Genomic DNA, 15,985 nt, shown 5'->3' on the forward strand with positions numbered 1-15,985 from the left:
TTCCAAATAGAGTCTTTATGTGTTTGGGAGAGGGCGTGGTCTGTCTGCTTTTAGCGGAGGAATGTTTTCTAGTGAGAGCTCACAGGGACCCCAATGTTTCACTGCTCTGGTTGGGGGACAGGCACACAAGCCTGCTCTCATCCTCCCCTCCCCACTTACTGGAGGGGATCTTGGGGTGTCCTGGGATGTGATGTCAAGGTTCTTTGTGTCTTGAACAGCAAGTTGAGCAGGACAGGGTAGTGTAAGTGCTTTCTAAAGGGAAAAGAACACGAGCCTGCAACGGAGCAGGCCGCAGCTCAGGAGCCCAGTTTAGGGGCTTTGCAGTTGTGCTTTTATTTATTGTGTGTGTGTGTGTGTGTGCATGCATACACGCCCATGCCATGACACACATGTAGAAATCAGAGAACAGTTTTCAAGAGTCAGCTCTCTCCTTCCACCACGTGAGTCCTGGGGATTGAGCTCAGATTATCAGGTTTGGAGGCAAGCGCCTTTACCCACTGAGCCATCTCTCCAGCCCCAGGTGGCATCTTTTGAGCTAATGTTCTGGCATACCTCACATTCAGGTTCTGTGTCATTGGTTATATAGGGAATACGACTTTGGGCTTCTGCTTGGCACTGGGACAAGAACAAATCTGTGGGATGCTATTGGGTCTTGCGGTCTGGAAAACTCTTGTCACTGACCTACACGTGGAAGACGTATAAGGGCCACGTGGTGCCGTGTTACCATGACAAGGCCAAGGCTGGAGGCCAAGCCTGGAGCTTGCCTGCTGGCATGGGAAAGCACCAGGCTTTGGGTGACCTCCACACAGGGACACACTCAGCCTCCTATAGTTAGCAAAGCCACTTCCTAATGGCCCAGGCCGGGTCACCTCCCTGGACATCTGTAAAGGCTTAGGCCCACCCTCTTCTGCCTGCTGTGTGTGTGTTCGTGTGTCCTTTCTGCCCTTAGCTCCTTTGTTTTGGCGAATGCTCGGCCCTTTTAGAACCTGGGAGAGTCGAAATGGCCGAGACCGACCTTCTACTTATGCCCCCTCACCCGGTCCACTCAGACTGCACCAATTCCACTGCCCTCTACCTGCATCCCAGCCTGTGCCCTGGCCGCCTGCCCCGCCTGCTTCCCGTCCTTGACTCGGCCCAACCTGGCATCCGCAGAATGTGCACCACCCTTACCAAGCTGAACTGCAGCTCCCCACTTTCACTCACCTGCAGTCACGTCCGCTGCCCTCTCTCCTGTGGGTGAAAAGTGTCCCTTTCTCCTCCTCCCCGGCTGGGTGGCAGGTTCCCGAGGGCCGGATGCCAAGCAGCATCTTTCTTTGCCCTTTGCCCACACGACCAGCACCTTGTTCTGTGGGAGACGGCCGGGTGGTGGTGGGTTTCAGTACAGCCCAACGCGTTCTTTGGTCCCCTCTTCTTTATAGCAGTTTGTTTTTGTTTGTTTTTAAGGACTCACATGGTCGGCAAAAAAAGACATTTTTCTCGGGAGACGAACAGAAACTGAAGGACTGGCACGACAAGGAGGCCATCCAGAGGGACGCTCAGCGCACAGGTGCGGAGGGCGGGCAGGTGGGGTGAGCTTCCTGGAAGGGGTAGGCGCGTGTGCCAGCACACCTGGGTGTGCGTGCGTGCGTGCGTGCGTGCGTGCGTGCGTGCGTGCGTGCGTGCGCACGTGTGCCAGCACACCTGGGTGTGCGTGCGTGCGTGTGTGTGTGCGTGTGTGTGTGTGTGTGTGTGTGTGTGTGTGTGTGTGTGTGTGTGTTGGCTTCTGCCTGGACTTCCTGTCCTCTTCCTGCCTGGTGCCAGTCCTTCCTAATTCCTGCACCCCTTCACCTGTCCTGACCTGTTCCACTCCTGGCACCAGACCTCCCGCCACTATGTTTTCCCTGCCACCTTCATTAGCCACCGACCACGTCTCCACCAGGTAAGGATACTACACTGCTAAAATAATGAGGGCTAACACCAACTCAACACCAAACAAACACCACCCTCTGCAGGCTCGTCAGCCTTCGTGGCCCATTAACTTAGAGGGACCTGTACCTCAGAGAGATGCTGCTGTCTGCCAGCCATTACACAGGGAAAACAAGACCATCTAGGTCTTAAAGGCAGAGTCGCTTCCAACCCCACCGACCCCACAGCCACACGTTAAATTGGCTGAGTGGTTTCCTTTTGCTAATCAGCCGTTGTCCTTTCTGTGAGGCCTGGAGGTGGAGGAAGGGCCAGGACGAGGCGAAGCAGAGACTGGGAGAATCTTCTCTGCAGAGTCCAGGAAAGGGGTCAGGACAGCAGCTCCAGTGCCACCCACCAGCCGTGGGCACCAAGAAAGTCCACCCTCCCTGAGCCCCCATCTCCACATCTGTGTGGAGCTCCTGCACCCTGCCTGGGCAGCCTCAGGGTGGTTGTTCTGAAGGGATGAGTATTGATGTGAGTTCGCTTTGCCAGACTGGAATGCGACACAGCAGCCTCAGGATTGACACTACAGTCACGCTGATTTCCGGTAAAGGCATCCCACGACTGGTCTTTTCCCTAAGTTCCTTTTTGACAGAACCAGCTTACGACAGGCTTGGAAGAGAGCGGGTTCGATAACCGAGCTGGTGGTCAGGGGCTCTCCAGGCCCGACACGCAGTTCTCTGTGTGCCAGGGATTTTCTGTGAAGGATACACAGTTCCACTTACATTAAGCAAGGGACCATCTGCAAAGAACCAGCTGGATTTTTAGAACACTGGGCTGGCCAGCAAGGAGGGGACTGACAGTGGAGACATTATGAAAAGTAAACAACTATTTAACTTCTCATTTATTGAAATAAAATTGTATGTGTATTAAAAAAAATACCTATAAAGTTCCCTAATTTTTCTAAAAAATCAAATAATGAGGCTGCCTCAAAAGGAAGGCAGCTGGTATTTGTTGAGTGCCAAGTACCCACCAGGCCATTTGCACCAAGTGGCCTCCTTAGTTGTCAGGGTGGACTTCCTTGGAGGGTACACAGAGGAGCAGAAATAGAGCTTTAGACGGACTGCATGCCTGGAAACTCGTGTGGGGACCAGCTGGCTGGTCTTGTGCTCTACCCTGCAAGGCCCTCTTGAAGCCTCACTCTGGATAAAGGGTTCCCTTCAGCTCATGGCGCCTCATTCCCCTGTAGAGACTCTGTCAAGCTGGTCATGCTGCACCCAGGGCTGGTGCCCTACGCGGAGGCTTGTGTTACTGGCTCCTGAAAGCATTATAGCTCTGTCCCCGTCACCAGAGGCTCCTGGAGCGTCAGGGCCTTTCCCCAGACTGCACAGAGGAGAGGACGAACACTGTCCAGCTGAATCTGACCTGAAGCAGCGCTTTCCTGGCTTAGCAGATGTGGGAGCTCTTAATTTGCTGACTTTAAGAAAAACCAAACCATATTTTATAATGTGTGGCACTTGAAAATGATTTATTTATTATTTGTTTATTGCAGTCTTGGGGATCAAACCCAGCACCTCATACATGCTAGGCAAGCACTCTACCCAGCCCTCGTTTATGCAGTTTTGATTTACACAGAACATTTGCCTCACTTAGAAAGTAGTCTGGGGGGCTGGAGAGATGGCTCAGCAGTTAAGAACACTGGCTGTTCTTGGACCCAGCACCTCATACATGCTAGGCAAACACTCTACCCAGCCCTCGTTTATGCAGTTTTGATTTACACAGAACATTTGCTTCACTTAGAAAGTAATCTGGGGGGCTGGAGAGATGGCTCAGCAGTTAAGAACACTGGCTGTTCTTGCAGAAGACCCAGGTTCGAATCCCAATACCCACATGGCAGCTAACAACTGTCTGTAATTCCAGTCCCAGGGGATCCAACAGCCTCTTCTGACCTCTGTGGGCATTTCACAACACGGGTGCACTTACCTACATGCAGACAATACATGCCTACATGTAAAATAAAATAAAAAATAATAAATGAAATTTTTTTAAAGTAATCTGATCTTAGTTTGTATCGGGTATTATGGTTCCCTTGTTCAGACTCTCAAACACTCTGTGGGTGTCAGAGGAGGTGGCTGCCCAGGGTTGATTGGCTCAGAGGTGGGAGACCTGTCCAGGTGGACTTGGCAGGCAGGGTATTCCGTGCTCCTGAGGGAGTGGAGGGAACGTGGGCTTTGGCCCACACCTGGTTCTGTTGCCTTTCTGAGTCTAATTTACCTGCAGGGTGAGAGTTCTTGAGTCCACTGAACAGGGTTGCTATGGGGATTGTGAGAAAAAATACCTGTGAGGTGCCTGACAGGACCCTGGCTGAGCAAGTCTAGCCTCCTACCTTTCTCTTCCCTTTCCTCTGAGAAATCTGGACGGATGCCTGGGTGACAGTCCATCTTGATCGTCAGGGGCTGGTGAGACGGCTCAGCAGTTAAAAGGGCCTGTTGCTCTCCCAGAGGACCTGAGTTTAGTTCCCAGCACTCATGTTGGGTGGCTCACAGATGCCTGTAACTCCAAGCTCCAGGGGCTCAAACGTCCTCTTCTGGACTCCACCGGCACCTACACTCAGCACATGCACAGATGCAGACAGACAGACAGACACACACACACACACACACATAATTTTAGAAATATAAATCTTTAAAACAGTCTTGTTTGTCAACTTGACTGGGAGATTAGTAGAGCTCATTCCTGGGTGTGTCTGCAAGGGGCCTTCCCAGTAACTAGTAGATCCTCGGGCCTCTGACCTGATGGGTGTTAGGTTGTAGGGAGGAAGAGGAGAGGGAAAGGTATGAGAGAAAGGCACCAAAACTAACTGCTCTTTGCAGGAAGAGGTTTCTTTACTGCCACAGTCTGCAGTGGCCCGTCTGAAGAGAGACTTTGGTTCCCCAGACTAAGCAACATGATCGTTCTTGAAGGTTTCCAAGTTGTCTCCAAACCCAGGCAGCAGAGGGAGGGAGAGGAGTTGGCTCCTTGTGAGCACGGTGGGTGGCCTGTCCTCCGTGGCAACGCAAACGGGAGGCACACTGCCCAGTGGTGTGGCCAGATCTTGTGACTCCTTCAGAACAGTACCAGGAGGGTTTGAACAGACTAATCCTCTGATGAATCCTAGATACGGTGATGTAGGAGGTGGTGGAAGGGAGGAGGTGGTGCCTCTGCAGGAGTAGAGCACTAGAGGTGTGTCCTTGGCTCTGGCTCACTCTTGCCTCTTCCCGTATTTCCTCCCTCTGCTTCCTGTCCACCTCAAGGGCTGCACAGCCTCCTCTACACATGCCTTCGGCGGAGCTGTGTGACCATGGGCTGAACACTTCAGAAAAATCGTTCCTTCCCAGGTTTTGCCAGGTTCTTGGTCACGGCAATCTAGAAGGGACGACCACGCCTGTACCAGGCAGGCGGCTTCCTCTGGGGTGTGGTCATCCTCTCCCCAGGATCAGCGCCCCATCCAGGTAATTAGCAACACTGATTTTGCTGTCTGCCTCTAGGAAATGGAGAACAAGGGCGGCCTTATCCCATGACCGATGCCGACAGAGTGGACCAGGCATACCGAGAGAATGGATTTAACATCTACGTCAGTGATAAAATCTCCCTGAATCGCTCTCTCCCTGACATCCGGCACCCACAGTGAGTCTTATACATCTTGTGCTTTCTAAGGGTTCTTGCCCATTGCTCTGGGCTTCAAACTAATTAAAGGAACGGGTACATGACATACTGTCAGCCTCATGTGGAACAGGACCTTTGCAGAGGGTCAGGTGGTTGGCCTACCTGCCGTTTGGAGCTGGGGTGGCAAGGACAGGGCTATTGGTCTGTCCCTCCACTCGGGGAGTGGGAGCCATCGCTTGTCAGTTCCCACAGCAGCATCAGTTCATCTGGCAATTAGTCAGATGTGCAAATTCTTTGTGTCTGTGTGTCTGTGTCTGTGAGAGGCAGACAGACAGAGGGCACATATGCCACAGTGCGTGTGTAGCGGTCCAGGGACACCCTGAGGTGTTGGTCCTTGGCTTCCACTGTTTGAGCCGGGGTCTCTCGTTTCATCCCTCTGTACAACAAGCTAACTGGCCTGAGAGCCCCTAGGGACCCTCCTCTCCTCCCATCTCACCTAAGAGCCCTGAGATTGCAGATGTGCACTACTGTGCCTGCTGTGTCACAGGCTCTAAGAATTCAAACTCAGGTTCACGCTCACACAAGTGCTCTACCCACTGAGCCATCTCCCTAGCCCAGTCTTGAGCCTCCACTCAGAATGGCTATCAGCGTGCCGGGAGGCCATCTGCAGTCAGTGTCTGCCCAGCCCGGTGGGGGTAGTGTGTTGCAGGAAACACTGTTGTGAGCACCTGAAGAGCAGACACCCAGTCAAGCCCTCCTGTGAGGGAGGCACCTCCTCCACTGCATTGTGGATGGAAAACTAGTCAGAGGTTGAATCCTTCCATAGATGACAGAGCTGGTAAGAGATTCAAACCCAGGGAGCCTGGCTGTACGTCCACGTTCTGAGATCTGGCATGACAGCTTACACTTGTAATCCCGGCACCTGGGAGGCTCAGGCAGGAGGATTCCCATGAGTTCTAGTCATTTTGAGGCTCTATCTCCAAAAACCAAAAAACAAGTTAAGTACTATAATCCGTGTCCTAAGTCACTGGTGCCTGAAGTCCTTTCTGCTTCCTGCAGTGATACCAGAAGGCTGGTGTTATTGTCATCTTCTGGTAGAGCAGAGAGCTCCGCAGCTGGGAACGCTCACTTCTGACAGGCTGTCCCCCAGGACTGCGCCCTTTGTGTGGGGGGGGGCGGCACAGAATGGGGACCGCTGTGGTGCCTGGGGCACTGCTGTGTGTTTCCTGATCTTCACTCTAGAATCTTCCATTGAAGTCTGTGTAGTTCAGCCACACCCGTGTCGCTGGGTTCTGAACTGTGACCTGTTGCTGAGGATCACTGAGGGTTCAGAATTCAGCACTAATTCCATCTTTCTGGGTCTAAGGTCACATGGGAGCATGGTCCAGTCACCTCAGCTGCTGCTCCTGTGCAGTAGCTCTTGACCCTGGTTATGCCTGAAATACAAAAGTGGGGTCTGCCTCAGGCTGCTGCAAACAGAGGGTTTAACCTAGGTCTCAGAATTTGCTAATAATTCCAAAAGTAACTTTTACAGGTAGTTGGAACTAAGAAATACTTACTTGAGGAGACAGAAAGTGTTGGGCTGGTGAGATGGCTCAGTGGGTAAAGGTGCTTGCTGCCAAGCCTGACAACCTGAGTTCAATCCCCGATCCCATGTGGTAGGAGAGAACCGACTCCCAAAGTTGTCCTCTGACCTCCATATGCATGCTGTGACTCAAGCATGTCCACCATACATACATACACAGAAAAAAATAAACAAAAAGAATTATGAGAAAAATGAACTGAGTGTGACCACAGCTTTCATCCACCCATCCATCTGCTCCTTCATCGTGTTGGTGTTCCATGTGCCCAGCCCTGTGCCTGAGGCCATGGCTGCCTCAGGTCTTGTGATTGTGCATGCGGTTAGGACGTAAGTGTGCAGTTGAGACCATCGGTAGCAGGGGTGGGTGCAGGGTGCTCTCAGGAGTCCCTGTGGGAATCCCTGCCCCGTACCAACTTGTAACCACATTAAGAAGGCTTTCCTGGAACTACCTGGAGCTGGCCAAGTCTTGGACAGCAGGAAGGACAGTGAGCAGAGACAGTGCCTCAAGCAGGATCTCACCTTGCTCTGCCTCTAGACCTAAGGACAGGAGCCTCCCAGGGACAGGAAGTGAGTGGGCAGTGGATCCCGCTCCTTCCTCTCAGCTTCAGTGTTTTCCCAAGAGTCCAGACAAAGGAGTATCTTCTTGCTCTAGGAGTCTGGTCAGTTCACAGATGAAATTCAGAGGGGCCATGAACTTGGCAGAGAGAAACACGATCTTCCTTTCCCTTCAGCTCTAGCACAAGAGACCGTTTCTTCTGTGCTCGGCATCACTTTGAAACAACGGTGGTTTTTAGAATGGCCACTAGATGCATTAAGGCACAATCGTACTTCCTACTGTAGGTCATGGTGTTAGTCTGATGAATGTACAGTTGCCTTTTGCCTTACGATGGTGTTAAGTCTCAATCACCCTGTTGTAAGTGGAAGTATTGTAAGTCAAAACTGCACTTACGGGCGGGGGAGATGAACCAGGGGTTAAAGCTCAAACATGAGGACTCGAGTTCAGATCCTCGGAACCCAAGTAAATGCTGGTGGGTTGCAGCCTCCGAAGGCGGAGATGGGAGTCCCCAGAGCAAGCTGACTAGCCTAGCTGGCTAGACCAGTGAGCTCCGGGTTTGACTGAGAGACCCTCCATCCAATCTGTCTCAGTGAAGATGGTGGAAGAGCGACTGAGGATGAGTCCCAACATCAGCCTCAGGCCACCACATACACACTCACACATATGAAAATGGATAAAGAAAAAAAATGTACTTAATACATATACCAACAGACCCCAGAGCTCAGCCTGACCGTAACATAGATGTGGTCAGTCACTCACATTAACCTTTAGTTAGGCAGCAACGTCTAATTTTATAATAAACTGCTGAGGATTCATGTAATTTATGTGCATGTGTGTGCATGTACATGTGACTGTGTATGTGTATGTGTCTCTGTGTGTGTGTGTATATGTGGGTCTCTGTGTGAATGTGTATGGCTGTGTGTGTCTTTGTGTATATGTGTGTGTATGTATATATGTGTGTCTGTGTGTATGTATCTCTGTGTGTGTCGTGTGTGTATATGTCTGTGTGTGTATATATATCTGTGTATCTCTGTGTGTGTGTATGTGGGAGGACATTAGGGAGTGACTCTACAGCCTTACACATGCTAAGCAAGAGCTTTACTACTGAGCTATTCAGTAGATCCCCAGCCCCCCTTTGTGTTTTGCTTTTTTTTCTTAATTTTTGTTGTTATAGTCATTGTGTGGTGTTCTGTCACATAAGGACACTTTCATTCAGAATCTTTTGTATTTGATCACATCTCACCCCTCATCCTCCCTAACCCTCTCCTTTCTAAGTTGCTCAGACTGGCCTTGAACTTGCCGTCCTCCTGCCTCAGCCTCCCAAGTAGCTGGGATGACAAGCCTTTGTGCCCAAGCCATGTCACATCACCTGTGGAATGCTGTGCTGACCATGAGAAGAAGATGGTTTCTGGAATCAGAAATCCTCAGCAGAGCAATCCAAAGTCAGGAATAATATCAGTCTAATTGGTTTGTTTTTTTAAAAAGTGTGTGTGTGTGAAGGTCAGAGGACAACCTGCAGGAATCTCCGTTTGACAGCGGAAGGCTGGAGTAGATTCCGTTTCTTTCAGCTTAAACAACTTCTGGGGCAGGAGCTGAGGTCTGTGTGTGCCTTTTATCCCTTCAGACTAAACTTTGGCAACAGTGTGTCAAGAACAGGATGGAGGGCTGTTTGAGCCAGAAGCTGCCCTGGAGACGCACACCCTCCAGGGGCAGGAGCTAGGCAGTTTGGCCCCAGCCTGCTGGGCTGGCATGTGGGAGGCGGCCAGCTGGCTCAAGGAGGCCTGCCCTCAGAGCCTCCTGCCCAGTGAGTGTGAACAGAGGCTGACTGGTGGGCTGACCCGCTTCCTCCACTCCCTAGGGAACCCGGTCCCGTGCTTGGCAACCAAACATAGAAGCTCTTCAGGCCCCAAGGCTGATGGCACAAGGGAGCCCCCACTGCAGAAGTGGTCAGGATCTGTTGGTTCCTCTGTAAAGGCCACTGGTGGGTGTCAGTTTCCCTGGATGTTTACACTGGAGGGTTGTGGGGGTGGGGGGTGGCAGTGCTCTGCAGTCCTGACCTGCTCGTTCCATCCAGTGGGTTTAACCTTAGGAAGGATTAGATGTGCATGGACATGGATGTGAACGGAATCTTATCTACCACATTCCTTACCCCCCCTTTTGCTAACAATGTTAATTAATAGCATGTACGGAATTTCCTCAAAGGAACTTACAAGCTCATATTCCTATAATGAACCGGGATTCCCTGGAGACGCTTTACCATCCCAACGTGTTACAAAGTCCAAGCAAAAGGAAGGTGGTTGAGCCTGTTAACCTGACAGACGTGTTAAATACACCCCCCCAAAAAATGGAAGCCGGCTCTGAAAACTGGCTGGGGAGATGGCTCCTCTAGGTGCCTGCCACAGAAGCTTGAGAACCTGAGTTTCCATACGCAGCACCCATATAAAAGTCAGATGTGATGCACAAGGCTATAACCCTAGTGCTGGGAACAGTGGGGGGCAGGGTGGATCCCTGGAGCTTGCTGACCAGCCATATAGCGTGTGAGCTCTGGGTTCAGAGACTCCAAAGATTAAAGTGAAGAATTGAAGAAGACACCTGATGTCAACCTCTGGCCTCTGTCACACACATGTGCACTCAAACACGCGCACACATATACACAGACAAAATGAAATAGGAATAAATGAAGTGGAAGCTTGCTAGCATAGGAAATTTACATTTCCCACATCTGTTATGATGATTGCAGTAATAGTTTCCCAGTGGGAAAGCACACAAATGTAAACAGGGTTATGTGGGGCCCAAGGAGGAACAGCAGATTGCTCTCAAGCAGCAAAACAGACCGAGAAGGTAATGCAACACTTTTTGAGACACAAGACACGAGGTGGTGAGGGACAGTCTCCCTGAGAGGTAGGAAACAGTTGCTGCAGGGACGGGGAGACAGAGGGAGCTCAGGGGAGACGGGAGGGTTTCCTCGGTTGAGTTGAAGGAACGGACAATCTGCAGAGACTGAGGCAGAGATTCTTCACAGGACAGAGGACGGGTGGGGAAAGTGCCACGAGAGGGTAGCCTATGCTACTCAGCTGGTTCCTGCTCAGCACATGCCTGGGAGGGAAAAGAATTGCCCGAGAGGACTGGAGAAACCGTGCCTGGCGCTGCAGTGGGCTGGGACTGGGCCTTAATGCACCACTAGGGCTGGAAGATCTTGTCAAGCCATCTCATGGGGCTGTGGATGGAGTGCTTAGAGTGTTTACCTCAGCCAGCTCTTTAGTCCTTGACCGAACAGTACTGAAAAAAATCATAAATTATGAATCCAAAAGATAGAAGTGTTTCCAAATACCCGGTGCAGAGCAAAGCTGTGGTGCCGATGCACGGGCACTCAGCACCGCACTGTGAAATCCAGTCAGAGCGTAATGGGGCTGCGAACAAGCGGGGTAGGCCATATCATGAGAATAATTGTCCAGTCAAAACCAACTCTGAGCTGACACTGCCATACACTAAAGCTGCTATTCTAACTGTATTCTGTTATAGGAAGTTAAGTGGAGACATAGATGATGTAAAAAGACTCTCGAAATGAAACCAACAGTGTCTGGGATCAGCATAGCATGAGATTAGTGACAGATTCACTATTGCAGAGAAAAATATTAGTGAACTCGAAGACAGAGCAGAACAAAGTACCCGTCCTCGTAGCTCTGTCACCTTGACACTGTCTATACTCATCTGAGAGGAAAGCCTTGACTGAGGAATTGTCTAGATCAGATTAGTCTGTGGGCATGTCTGTGCAGGGTTGTGGTTGATGGAGGAGAACCAGCCCTCTGTGGGCAGCACCATTCCCTGGGCAAATGGTCTGGGCTGTGCGGGAAAGGCAGCCGAGCACGCATCTGTGAGCAGGCCCAGAAAGGCAGCCGAGCACGCCATCTGTGAGCAGACCCGCAAGCGGTGCTCCTGGTGTTAGCCTCAAGTTCCTGCTTGAGCTCCTGTCTTGACCTCCCTCAGTAACTGACTGCGACCTGAAAGTCTAAGCCAAATAAACCCTTTCCTCCCCTCAGTTGCTTTGGGTCAGGGTGTGTTCAGTGATGAAGTCCGAACTCACATTCTCACATTCAGGGTTTGGAGCTCTGCAGGAGCTCACCACCGCTGCGCTCCCCCACAGGGTGATGTGGGCCTCTTGGTGTGACCGGTGGTTACAGAGGCAGCTGTGGGCAGGGGGTCCTTGAGGATGAAGTCTGTGCACTGGGTTAGGAAAAGGCCCAAGGTGCTCTTCAGCACCACCAGTTTCTTAAATCAGCTCTCCCCTAAAATCAAATGACTCCCCTCTGAACAACAGCTTTTTTTCCAAGATAACAGTTACTGATCCATTGAACCTAATAGCAAGATTTAGAGGCGTTTGTGAGCCTTGAAGTAAAATGGCAGCCAATAAAATTTCTCCAATTGGCTTCTTTTCTCTGGGATTTAAACCAGATTTCAGTGAACTCAGCCCTGGGGTTGAAATCGTGGAGACCGATCGCTTACAAACAAAAATGGCTGCCTGTCGGCAAAAACTTCCAACATGCACTAGGTTGAAACCAGCCAGCAGCAATGCGGTTCGTAGGTTTGCGTCTGGTGGGAGAGTGTTGGCTGGTTAGCGTTCTTACACACAGATGCATTTGCTGAATCTTCTAGAAGTAGGTGCTGTGTTCTCTGTCAATAACCACATCTTCCATGTAGCTTGTGCTATTATTTATCAATGTGCTGGGCACTGGGCGGGGCGTGTCACAGACCACCATGTCCTATGGTCACCCTGTGTGGTGATAATTCTATCACTTGTGTAATAGAATTTACAAAAGCACCGTCCCAGTGACTGTGGATCCCCCGCTGTATTGCCCAGACTACACTTAGGGGTCAACCTTCACTGCAGTTGGCAGAGCTGGTAGAAGACAGAGGGTCAAACCTGGATCCAGGAGTGTGACTCTTCCATGGCATCATGTAGGGATGGAGGTCCACGTCTCACAGAGGAGGGAGGCTGTTAAAATTGACTCCTCAGTGGAGGAAGGTCCTTGGCCCCACACTGTAGCAGGCTTCGCTGGCTGAGTGCAGCGGCTGCAAGCAAACCAGCATTCCCTACTTGCATTTCAAGCTCTACACTGAAGGTGCTGAAATGTCTGTCCAGGAGCAGGCAGTTGGCATCCCGTGGGCCTGGCTAGAGAGATGACTGGAATTTTCAGTGATGTTGGCCCTGAAAGACTTAAAGAAAAAGGAATGGTAGGAGAGTGAAGGCAGCTGTCTCCTGTCCTGTGGCAGTAATGTTCTTAATGACAGTCTAGAGTCACCTGAAGAGAGTTTCACCTGAGTAACTTCCTTTATCAGGTTGGCGCGTGGGCACGCCTGTGGGGAATTGTCTTGACTGTTCATTGGAATAGGAGCGCCAGCCCACTACAGGTGGTATCATTCCCTGGGCAGGCAGTCCCGGGCTAAATAAGGAACTTAGCCAAGCTTGAGCCTGAGTGAGCCAGTAGGCAGCGTTTCTCCATGGTCTCTGCTTCCCTCAGTGATGGACTGTGAACCGTAAATACTTTTCGCTCCCGAGTTGCTTTTGGTTATGGAGTTTTACCACAGCGACAGGAAGGAAACTCACCTCTCCCTGTTCATTAAGATGGCATCAGGGAACCCTGGCGTCAAGCTAAGCAGCTGAATTGCGGCACGCAGTAGGTGGAACAGAACAGAACCCCCGTCCTTTCCTGCAGTCCTGGTTCCTGCCTCCCCGTACACTGCCATCCTAGCCTTCCCACAAAGTGAGTGTCAACCATGTAGACTTTGCTGACAAGAGCTGTAGACCTAAATGTGGCATTGAGGGCTTTGTGTAAAAATGTTGTTGGATTATGTTCCATTGCTATAATAAAATACCCTAATAAAAAGTAATTCAGGGAGAGAGTTTATTCTAGCTTATAATTCCAAGTTACAGTCCATCACTATGGGGAAGCCAAGGCAGGATCTGTAAGCCTCGGGTCACATCGCATCCACAGTCACGAGCAGAGGGGAGTGACTGCGTGCCACACGCTGCCCGCTTCTTATGCTCAGCTTCAGTTCCTGCCCTCGGAGATGGACTGTGTCCTGGAAGTGCAGCCAAATAACCCTCCCTAAGTTGCTTTTGGTCAGCGTTTGATCACAGCGACAGAATTACATTAGAACAGGGAGGGAAGGTTTGTTTTGGCTCCTGGTTTCAGAGGGATTCTACCCTTTGTGGTGTGGTGGAGAAGCCTGGTTCATGGTTGTGGGAGCATGTTGGGGAAGGCTGTTTGTATCATCATGGTAGAGAATGGCAGGAACCTGTGTCAGGTTCCCAAGGTTCCACACTCTCCCAATAGCGCCACCAACTGATGAACACATTTCACACACAAGCCTATGGGGGCATTGCAGAGTCAGACCGTAACAGGTGCATTAGTTTTCCACAGCTGTGGTGACAGATCACGACACACTTAAGCCCAGTGGTGTCACCAGTGGACTGCCATGTGTGTGAGACTCAATTGTTCCTTCACTGGGCAGCAGCCTCCATGCCCCAGGCCGCCTCCACGTCCCCGGTCACGTCCACGCCTCTGGCCTCAGTGCCTCCCTTCAAGCTGGCTTGGAAAGCTGCCTGGCCTGCCCTGAGGGCTCGTGCCAGGGTTTGGGTAGGAAAGTCACTTATGAGTGTGAACCCATTGTGGGGGTGGGGGAGGGGATCTGTTCTTTCCTCTTCGGTTGTGACCCCAACCCAAGGCCTTTGGGAATGTGGGCTAGCTCACAGAAGGCCAGCTTCCTACCCAAGCGGCAGTGCTCAGGGTTAAGTACCTTCTCTGATGCTGAACAGAAAGGCCTGGTCTTTGTCTCAGTCTAGGAGACCCTAGAGAGGCCATCCCAGCTCCAGACCTGGTAAAGCAGGCCTCAGCTGATGCCACATAGGGGTCAGTGGAGTCTTCCTCTTCTTCTTGTTCTCTTCCTCCTCCCCCTCCTCCTCTTCTTCCTCCTCTTCCTCCTCCCCCTCCTCTTCCTCCTCCTCCCCACTTCACCTCCCCCCCTCCTCCTCCTCTTCCTCCTCCTCTTCCTCCTCCTCCCCCTCCCCTCCTGCTCCTCCTCCTCTTCCTCCTCTTCACTCTCTGGCTCTTCCAGTGTCACCTCCATACAGATGCCTCTCCCCCTCACTCCTCCCCCCTCACTCCTCCCTCTCCCCCCTCCCCCTTATAGGTACCTCCCCCAGCACGCCCTAAGCCACTATCTGCACAGTTCTCCTTAGAATCACAAGTGCAGGGAACCATTCTGCACTTGTGAGTATGGATAATTACAACAGTGACCTTGAACTTGAAGGGCCCTCAAACACCCAGAAGGCTTGTTAAGATACAGACTTGTTAAGATACAGGCCCACCAGAGAGATCTGGCCTAAGGGGTCTAGGGTGGGCCAGGGAGTTAGTGTTCTAACAAGCTCCCAGGTCTAATGAGGCAGCTGGTCCAGGCAGGGCTGGGCAGGGTGTGCGTTCAGGATCGCTGCTTGGGCAGCTCGTTATTGCTTCCCTCTTCCTGCCCATCTTCGCTCCTGATTGAAATAGTAGAACTTATTATAAAGCAAATTAGCTTTCTTTCTGTAAAATGATCTTAGTGTATACAAGTGGACTTGGATATTACTCCCTCCATTGAACTTAATCAGTTCTTGACTCAAAAATATGCAATGGGGATGGGGAGATGGCTCAGTGGATAGGAGCACTTGTTATGCAGATGGTGAGGACCTGAGTTCAAATCCCCAACCCATGTAAAAGCCAGACATGGTTTCATGTCTTGTAACTACAGCAGTGGGCAGGTGGGCGGGTAGAGGCAGGCAGATCCCAGGAGCTCCCTGACCAGCTAGCCTACTCCAGACAGTTTTAGGTTCAGTGAGAGACTCTGCCTCTAAATAATACATACATACGTACGTACATACATACATACATACATAATAAATAGAACAATAAAATAATAAGGTAGAGAACACTAGAGTAAGACACACATCTTCCCTAGGCTACACGCACATGCGTGCGCACACATACATACACACACACACACACACACACACACACACACAAAAAAAAAAAAGTCTGGAAAGGCCAGGGCTGGAGAGATGGCTCAGTGGTTAAGAGCACTGGTTGTCCTTGCAGAAGAGCCAGGTTTGAATCCAAGCACCCACATGGTGGCTAACAACTGTCCTTAACTCCAGTTGCACCCTCTTCTGTCCTCCATGGGCATTGCATGACACTGATGCACTTACACACCTGCAGGCATAACAGTCATAAAATAAAAAATAAATAAATTTTAAAAAATTGGAAAGAGAATAATCACATCCC

The 15,985-nt window shown here is 51.0% G+C and overlaps 1 protein-coding gene across 1 annotated transcript in view; it reads left to right on the plus strand.

Annotated features, from left to right (window-relative positions):
* Galnt10 (polypeptide N-acetylgalactosaminyltransferase 10) overlaps positions 1-15,985 on the plus strand; it is a 168,534-nt gene that overhangs the window by 79,733 nt on the left and 72,816 nt on the right. The window contains exons 2-3 of the mRNA XM_008842336.3: positions 1,444-1,546; positions 5,412-5,550. Of these exons, the coding sequence (XP_008840558.2) occupies positions 1,444-1,546; positions 5,412-5,550 (242 nt within the window). The remainder of the gene's footprint in view (positions 1-1,443; positions 1,547-5,411; positions 5,551-15,985) is intronic.

Source organism: Nannospalax galili, unplaced genomic scaffold, assembly GCF_000622305.1.
Source record: "Nannospalax galili isolate Female #2095 unplaced genomic scaffold, S.galili_v1.0 scaffold940, whole genome shotgun sequence".
Lineage (NCBI taxonomy): Eukaryota > Metazoa > Chordata > Mammalia > Rodentia > Spalacidae > Nannospalax > Nannospalax galili.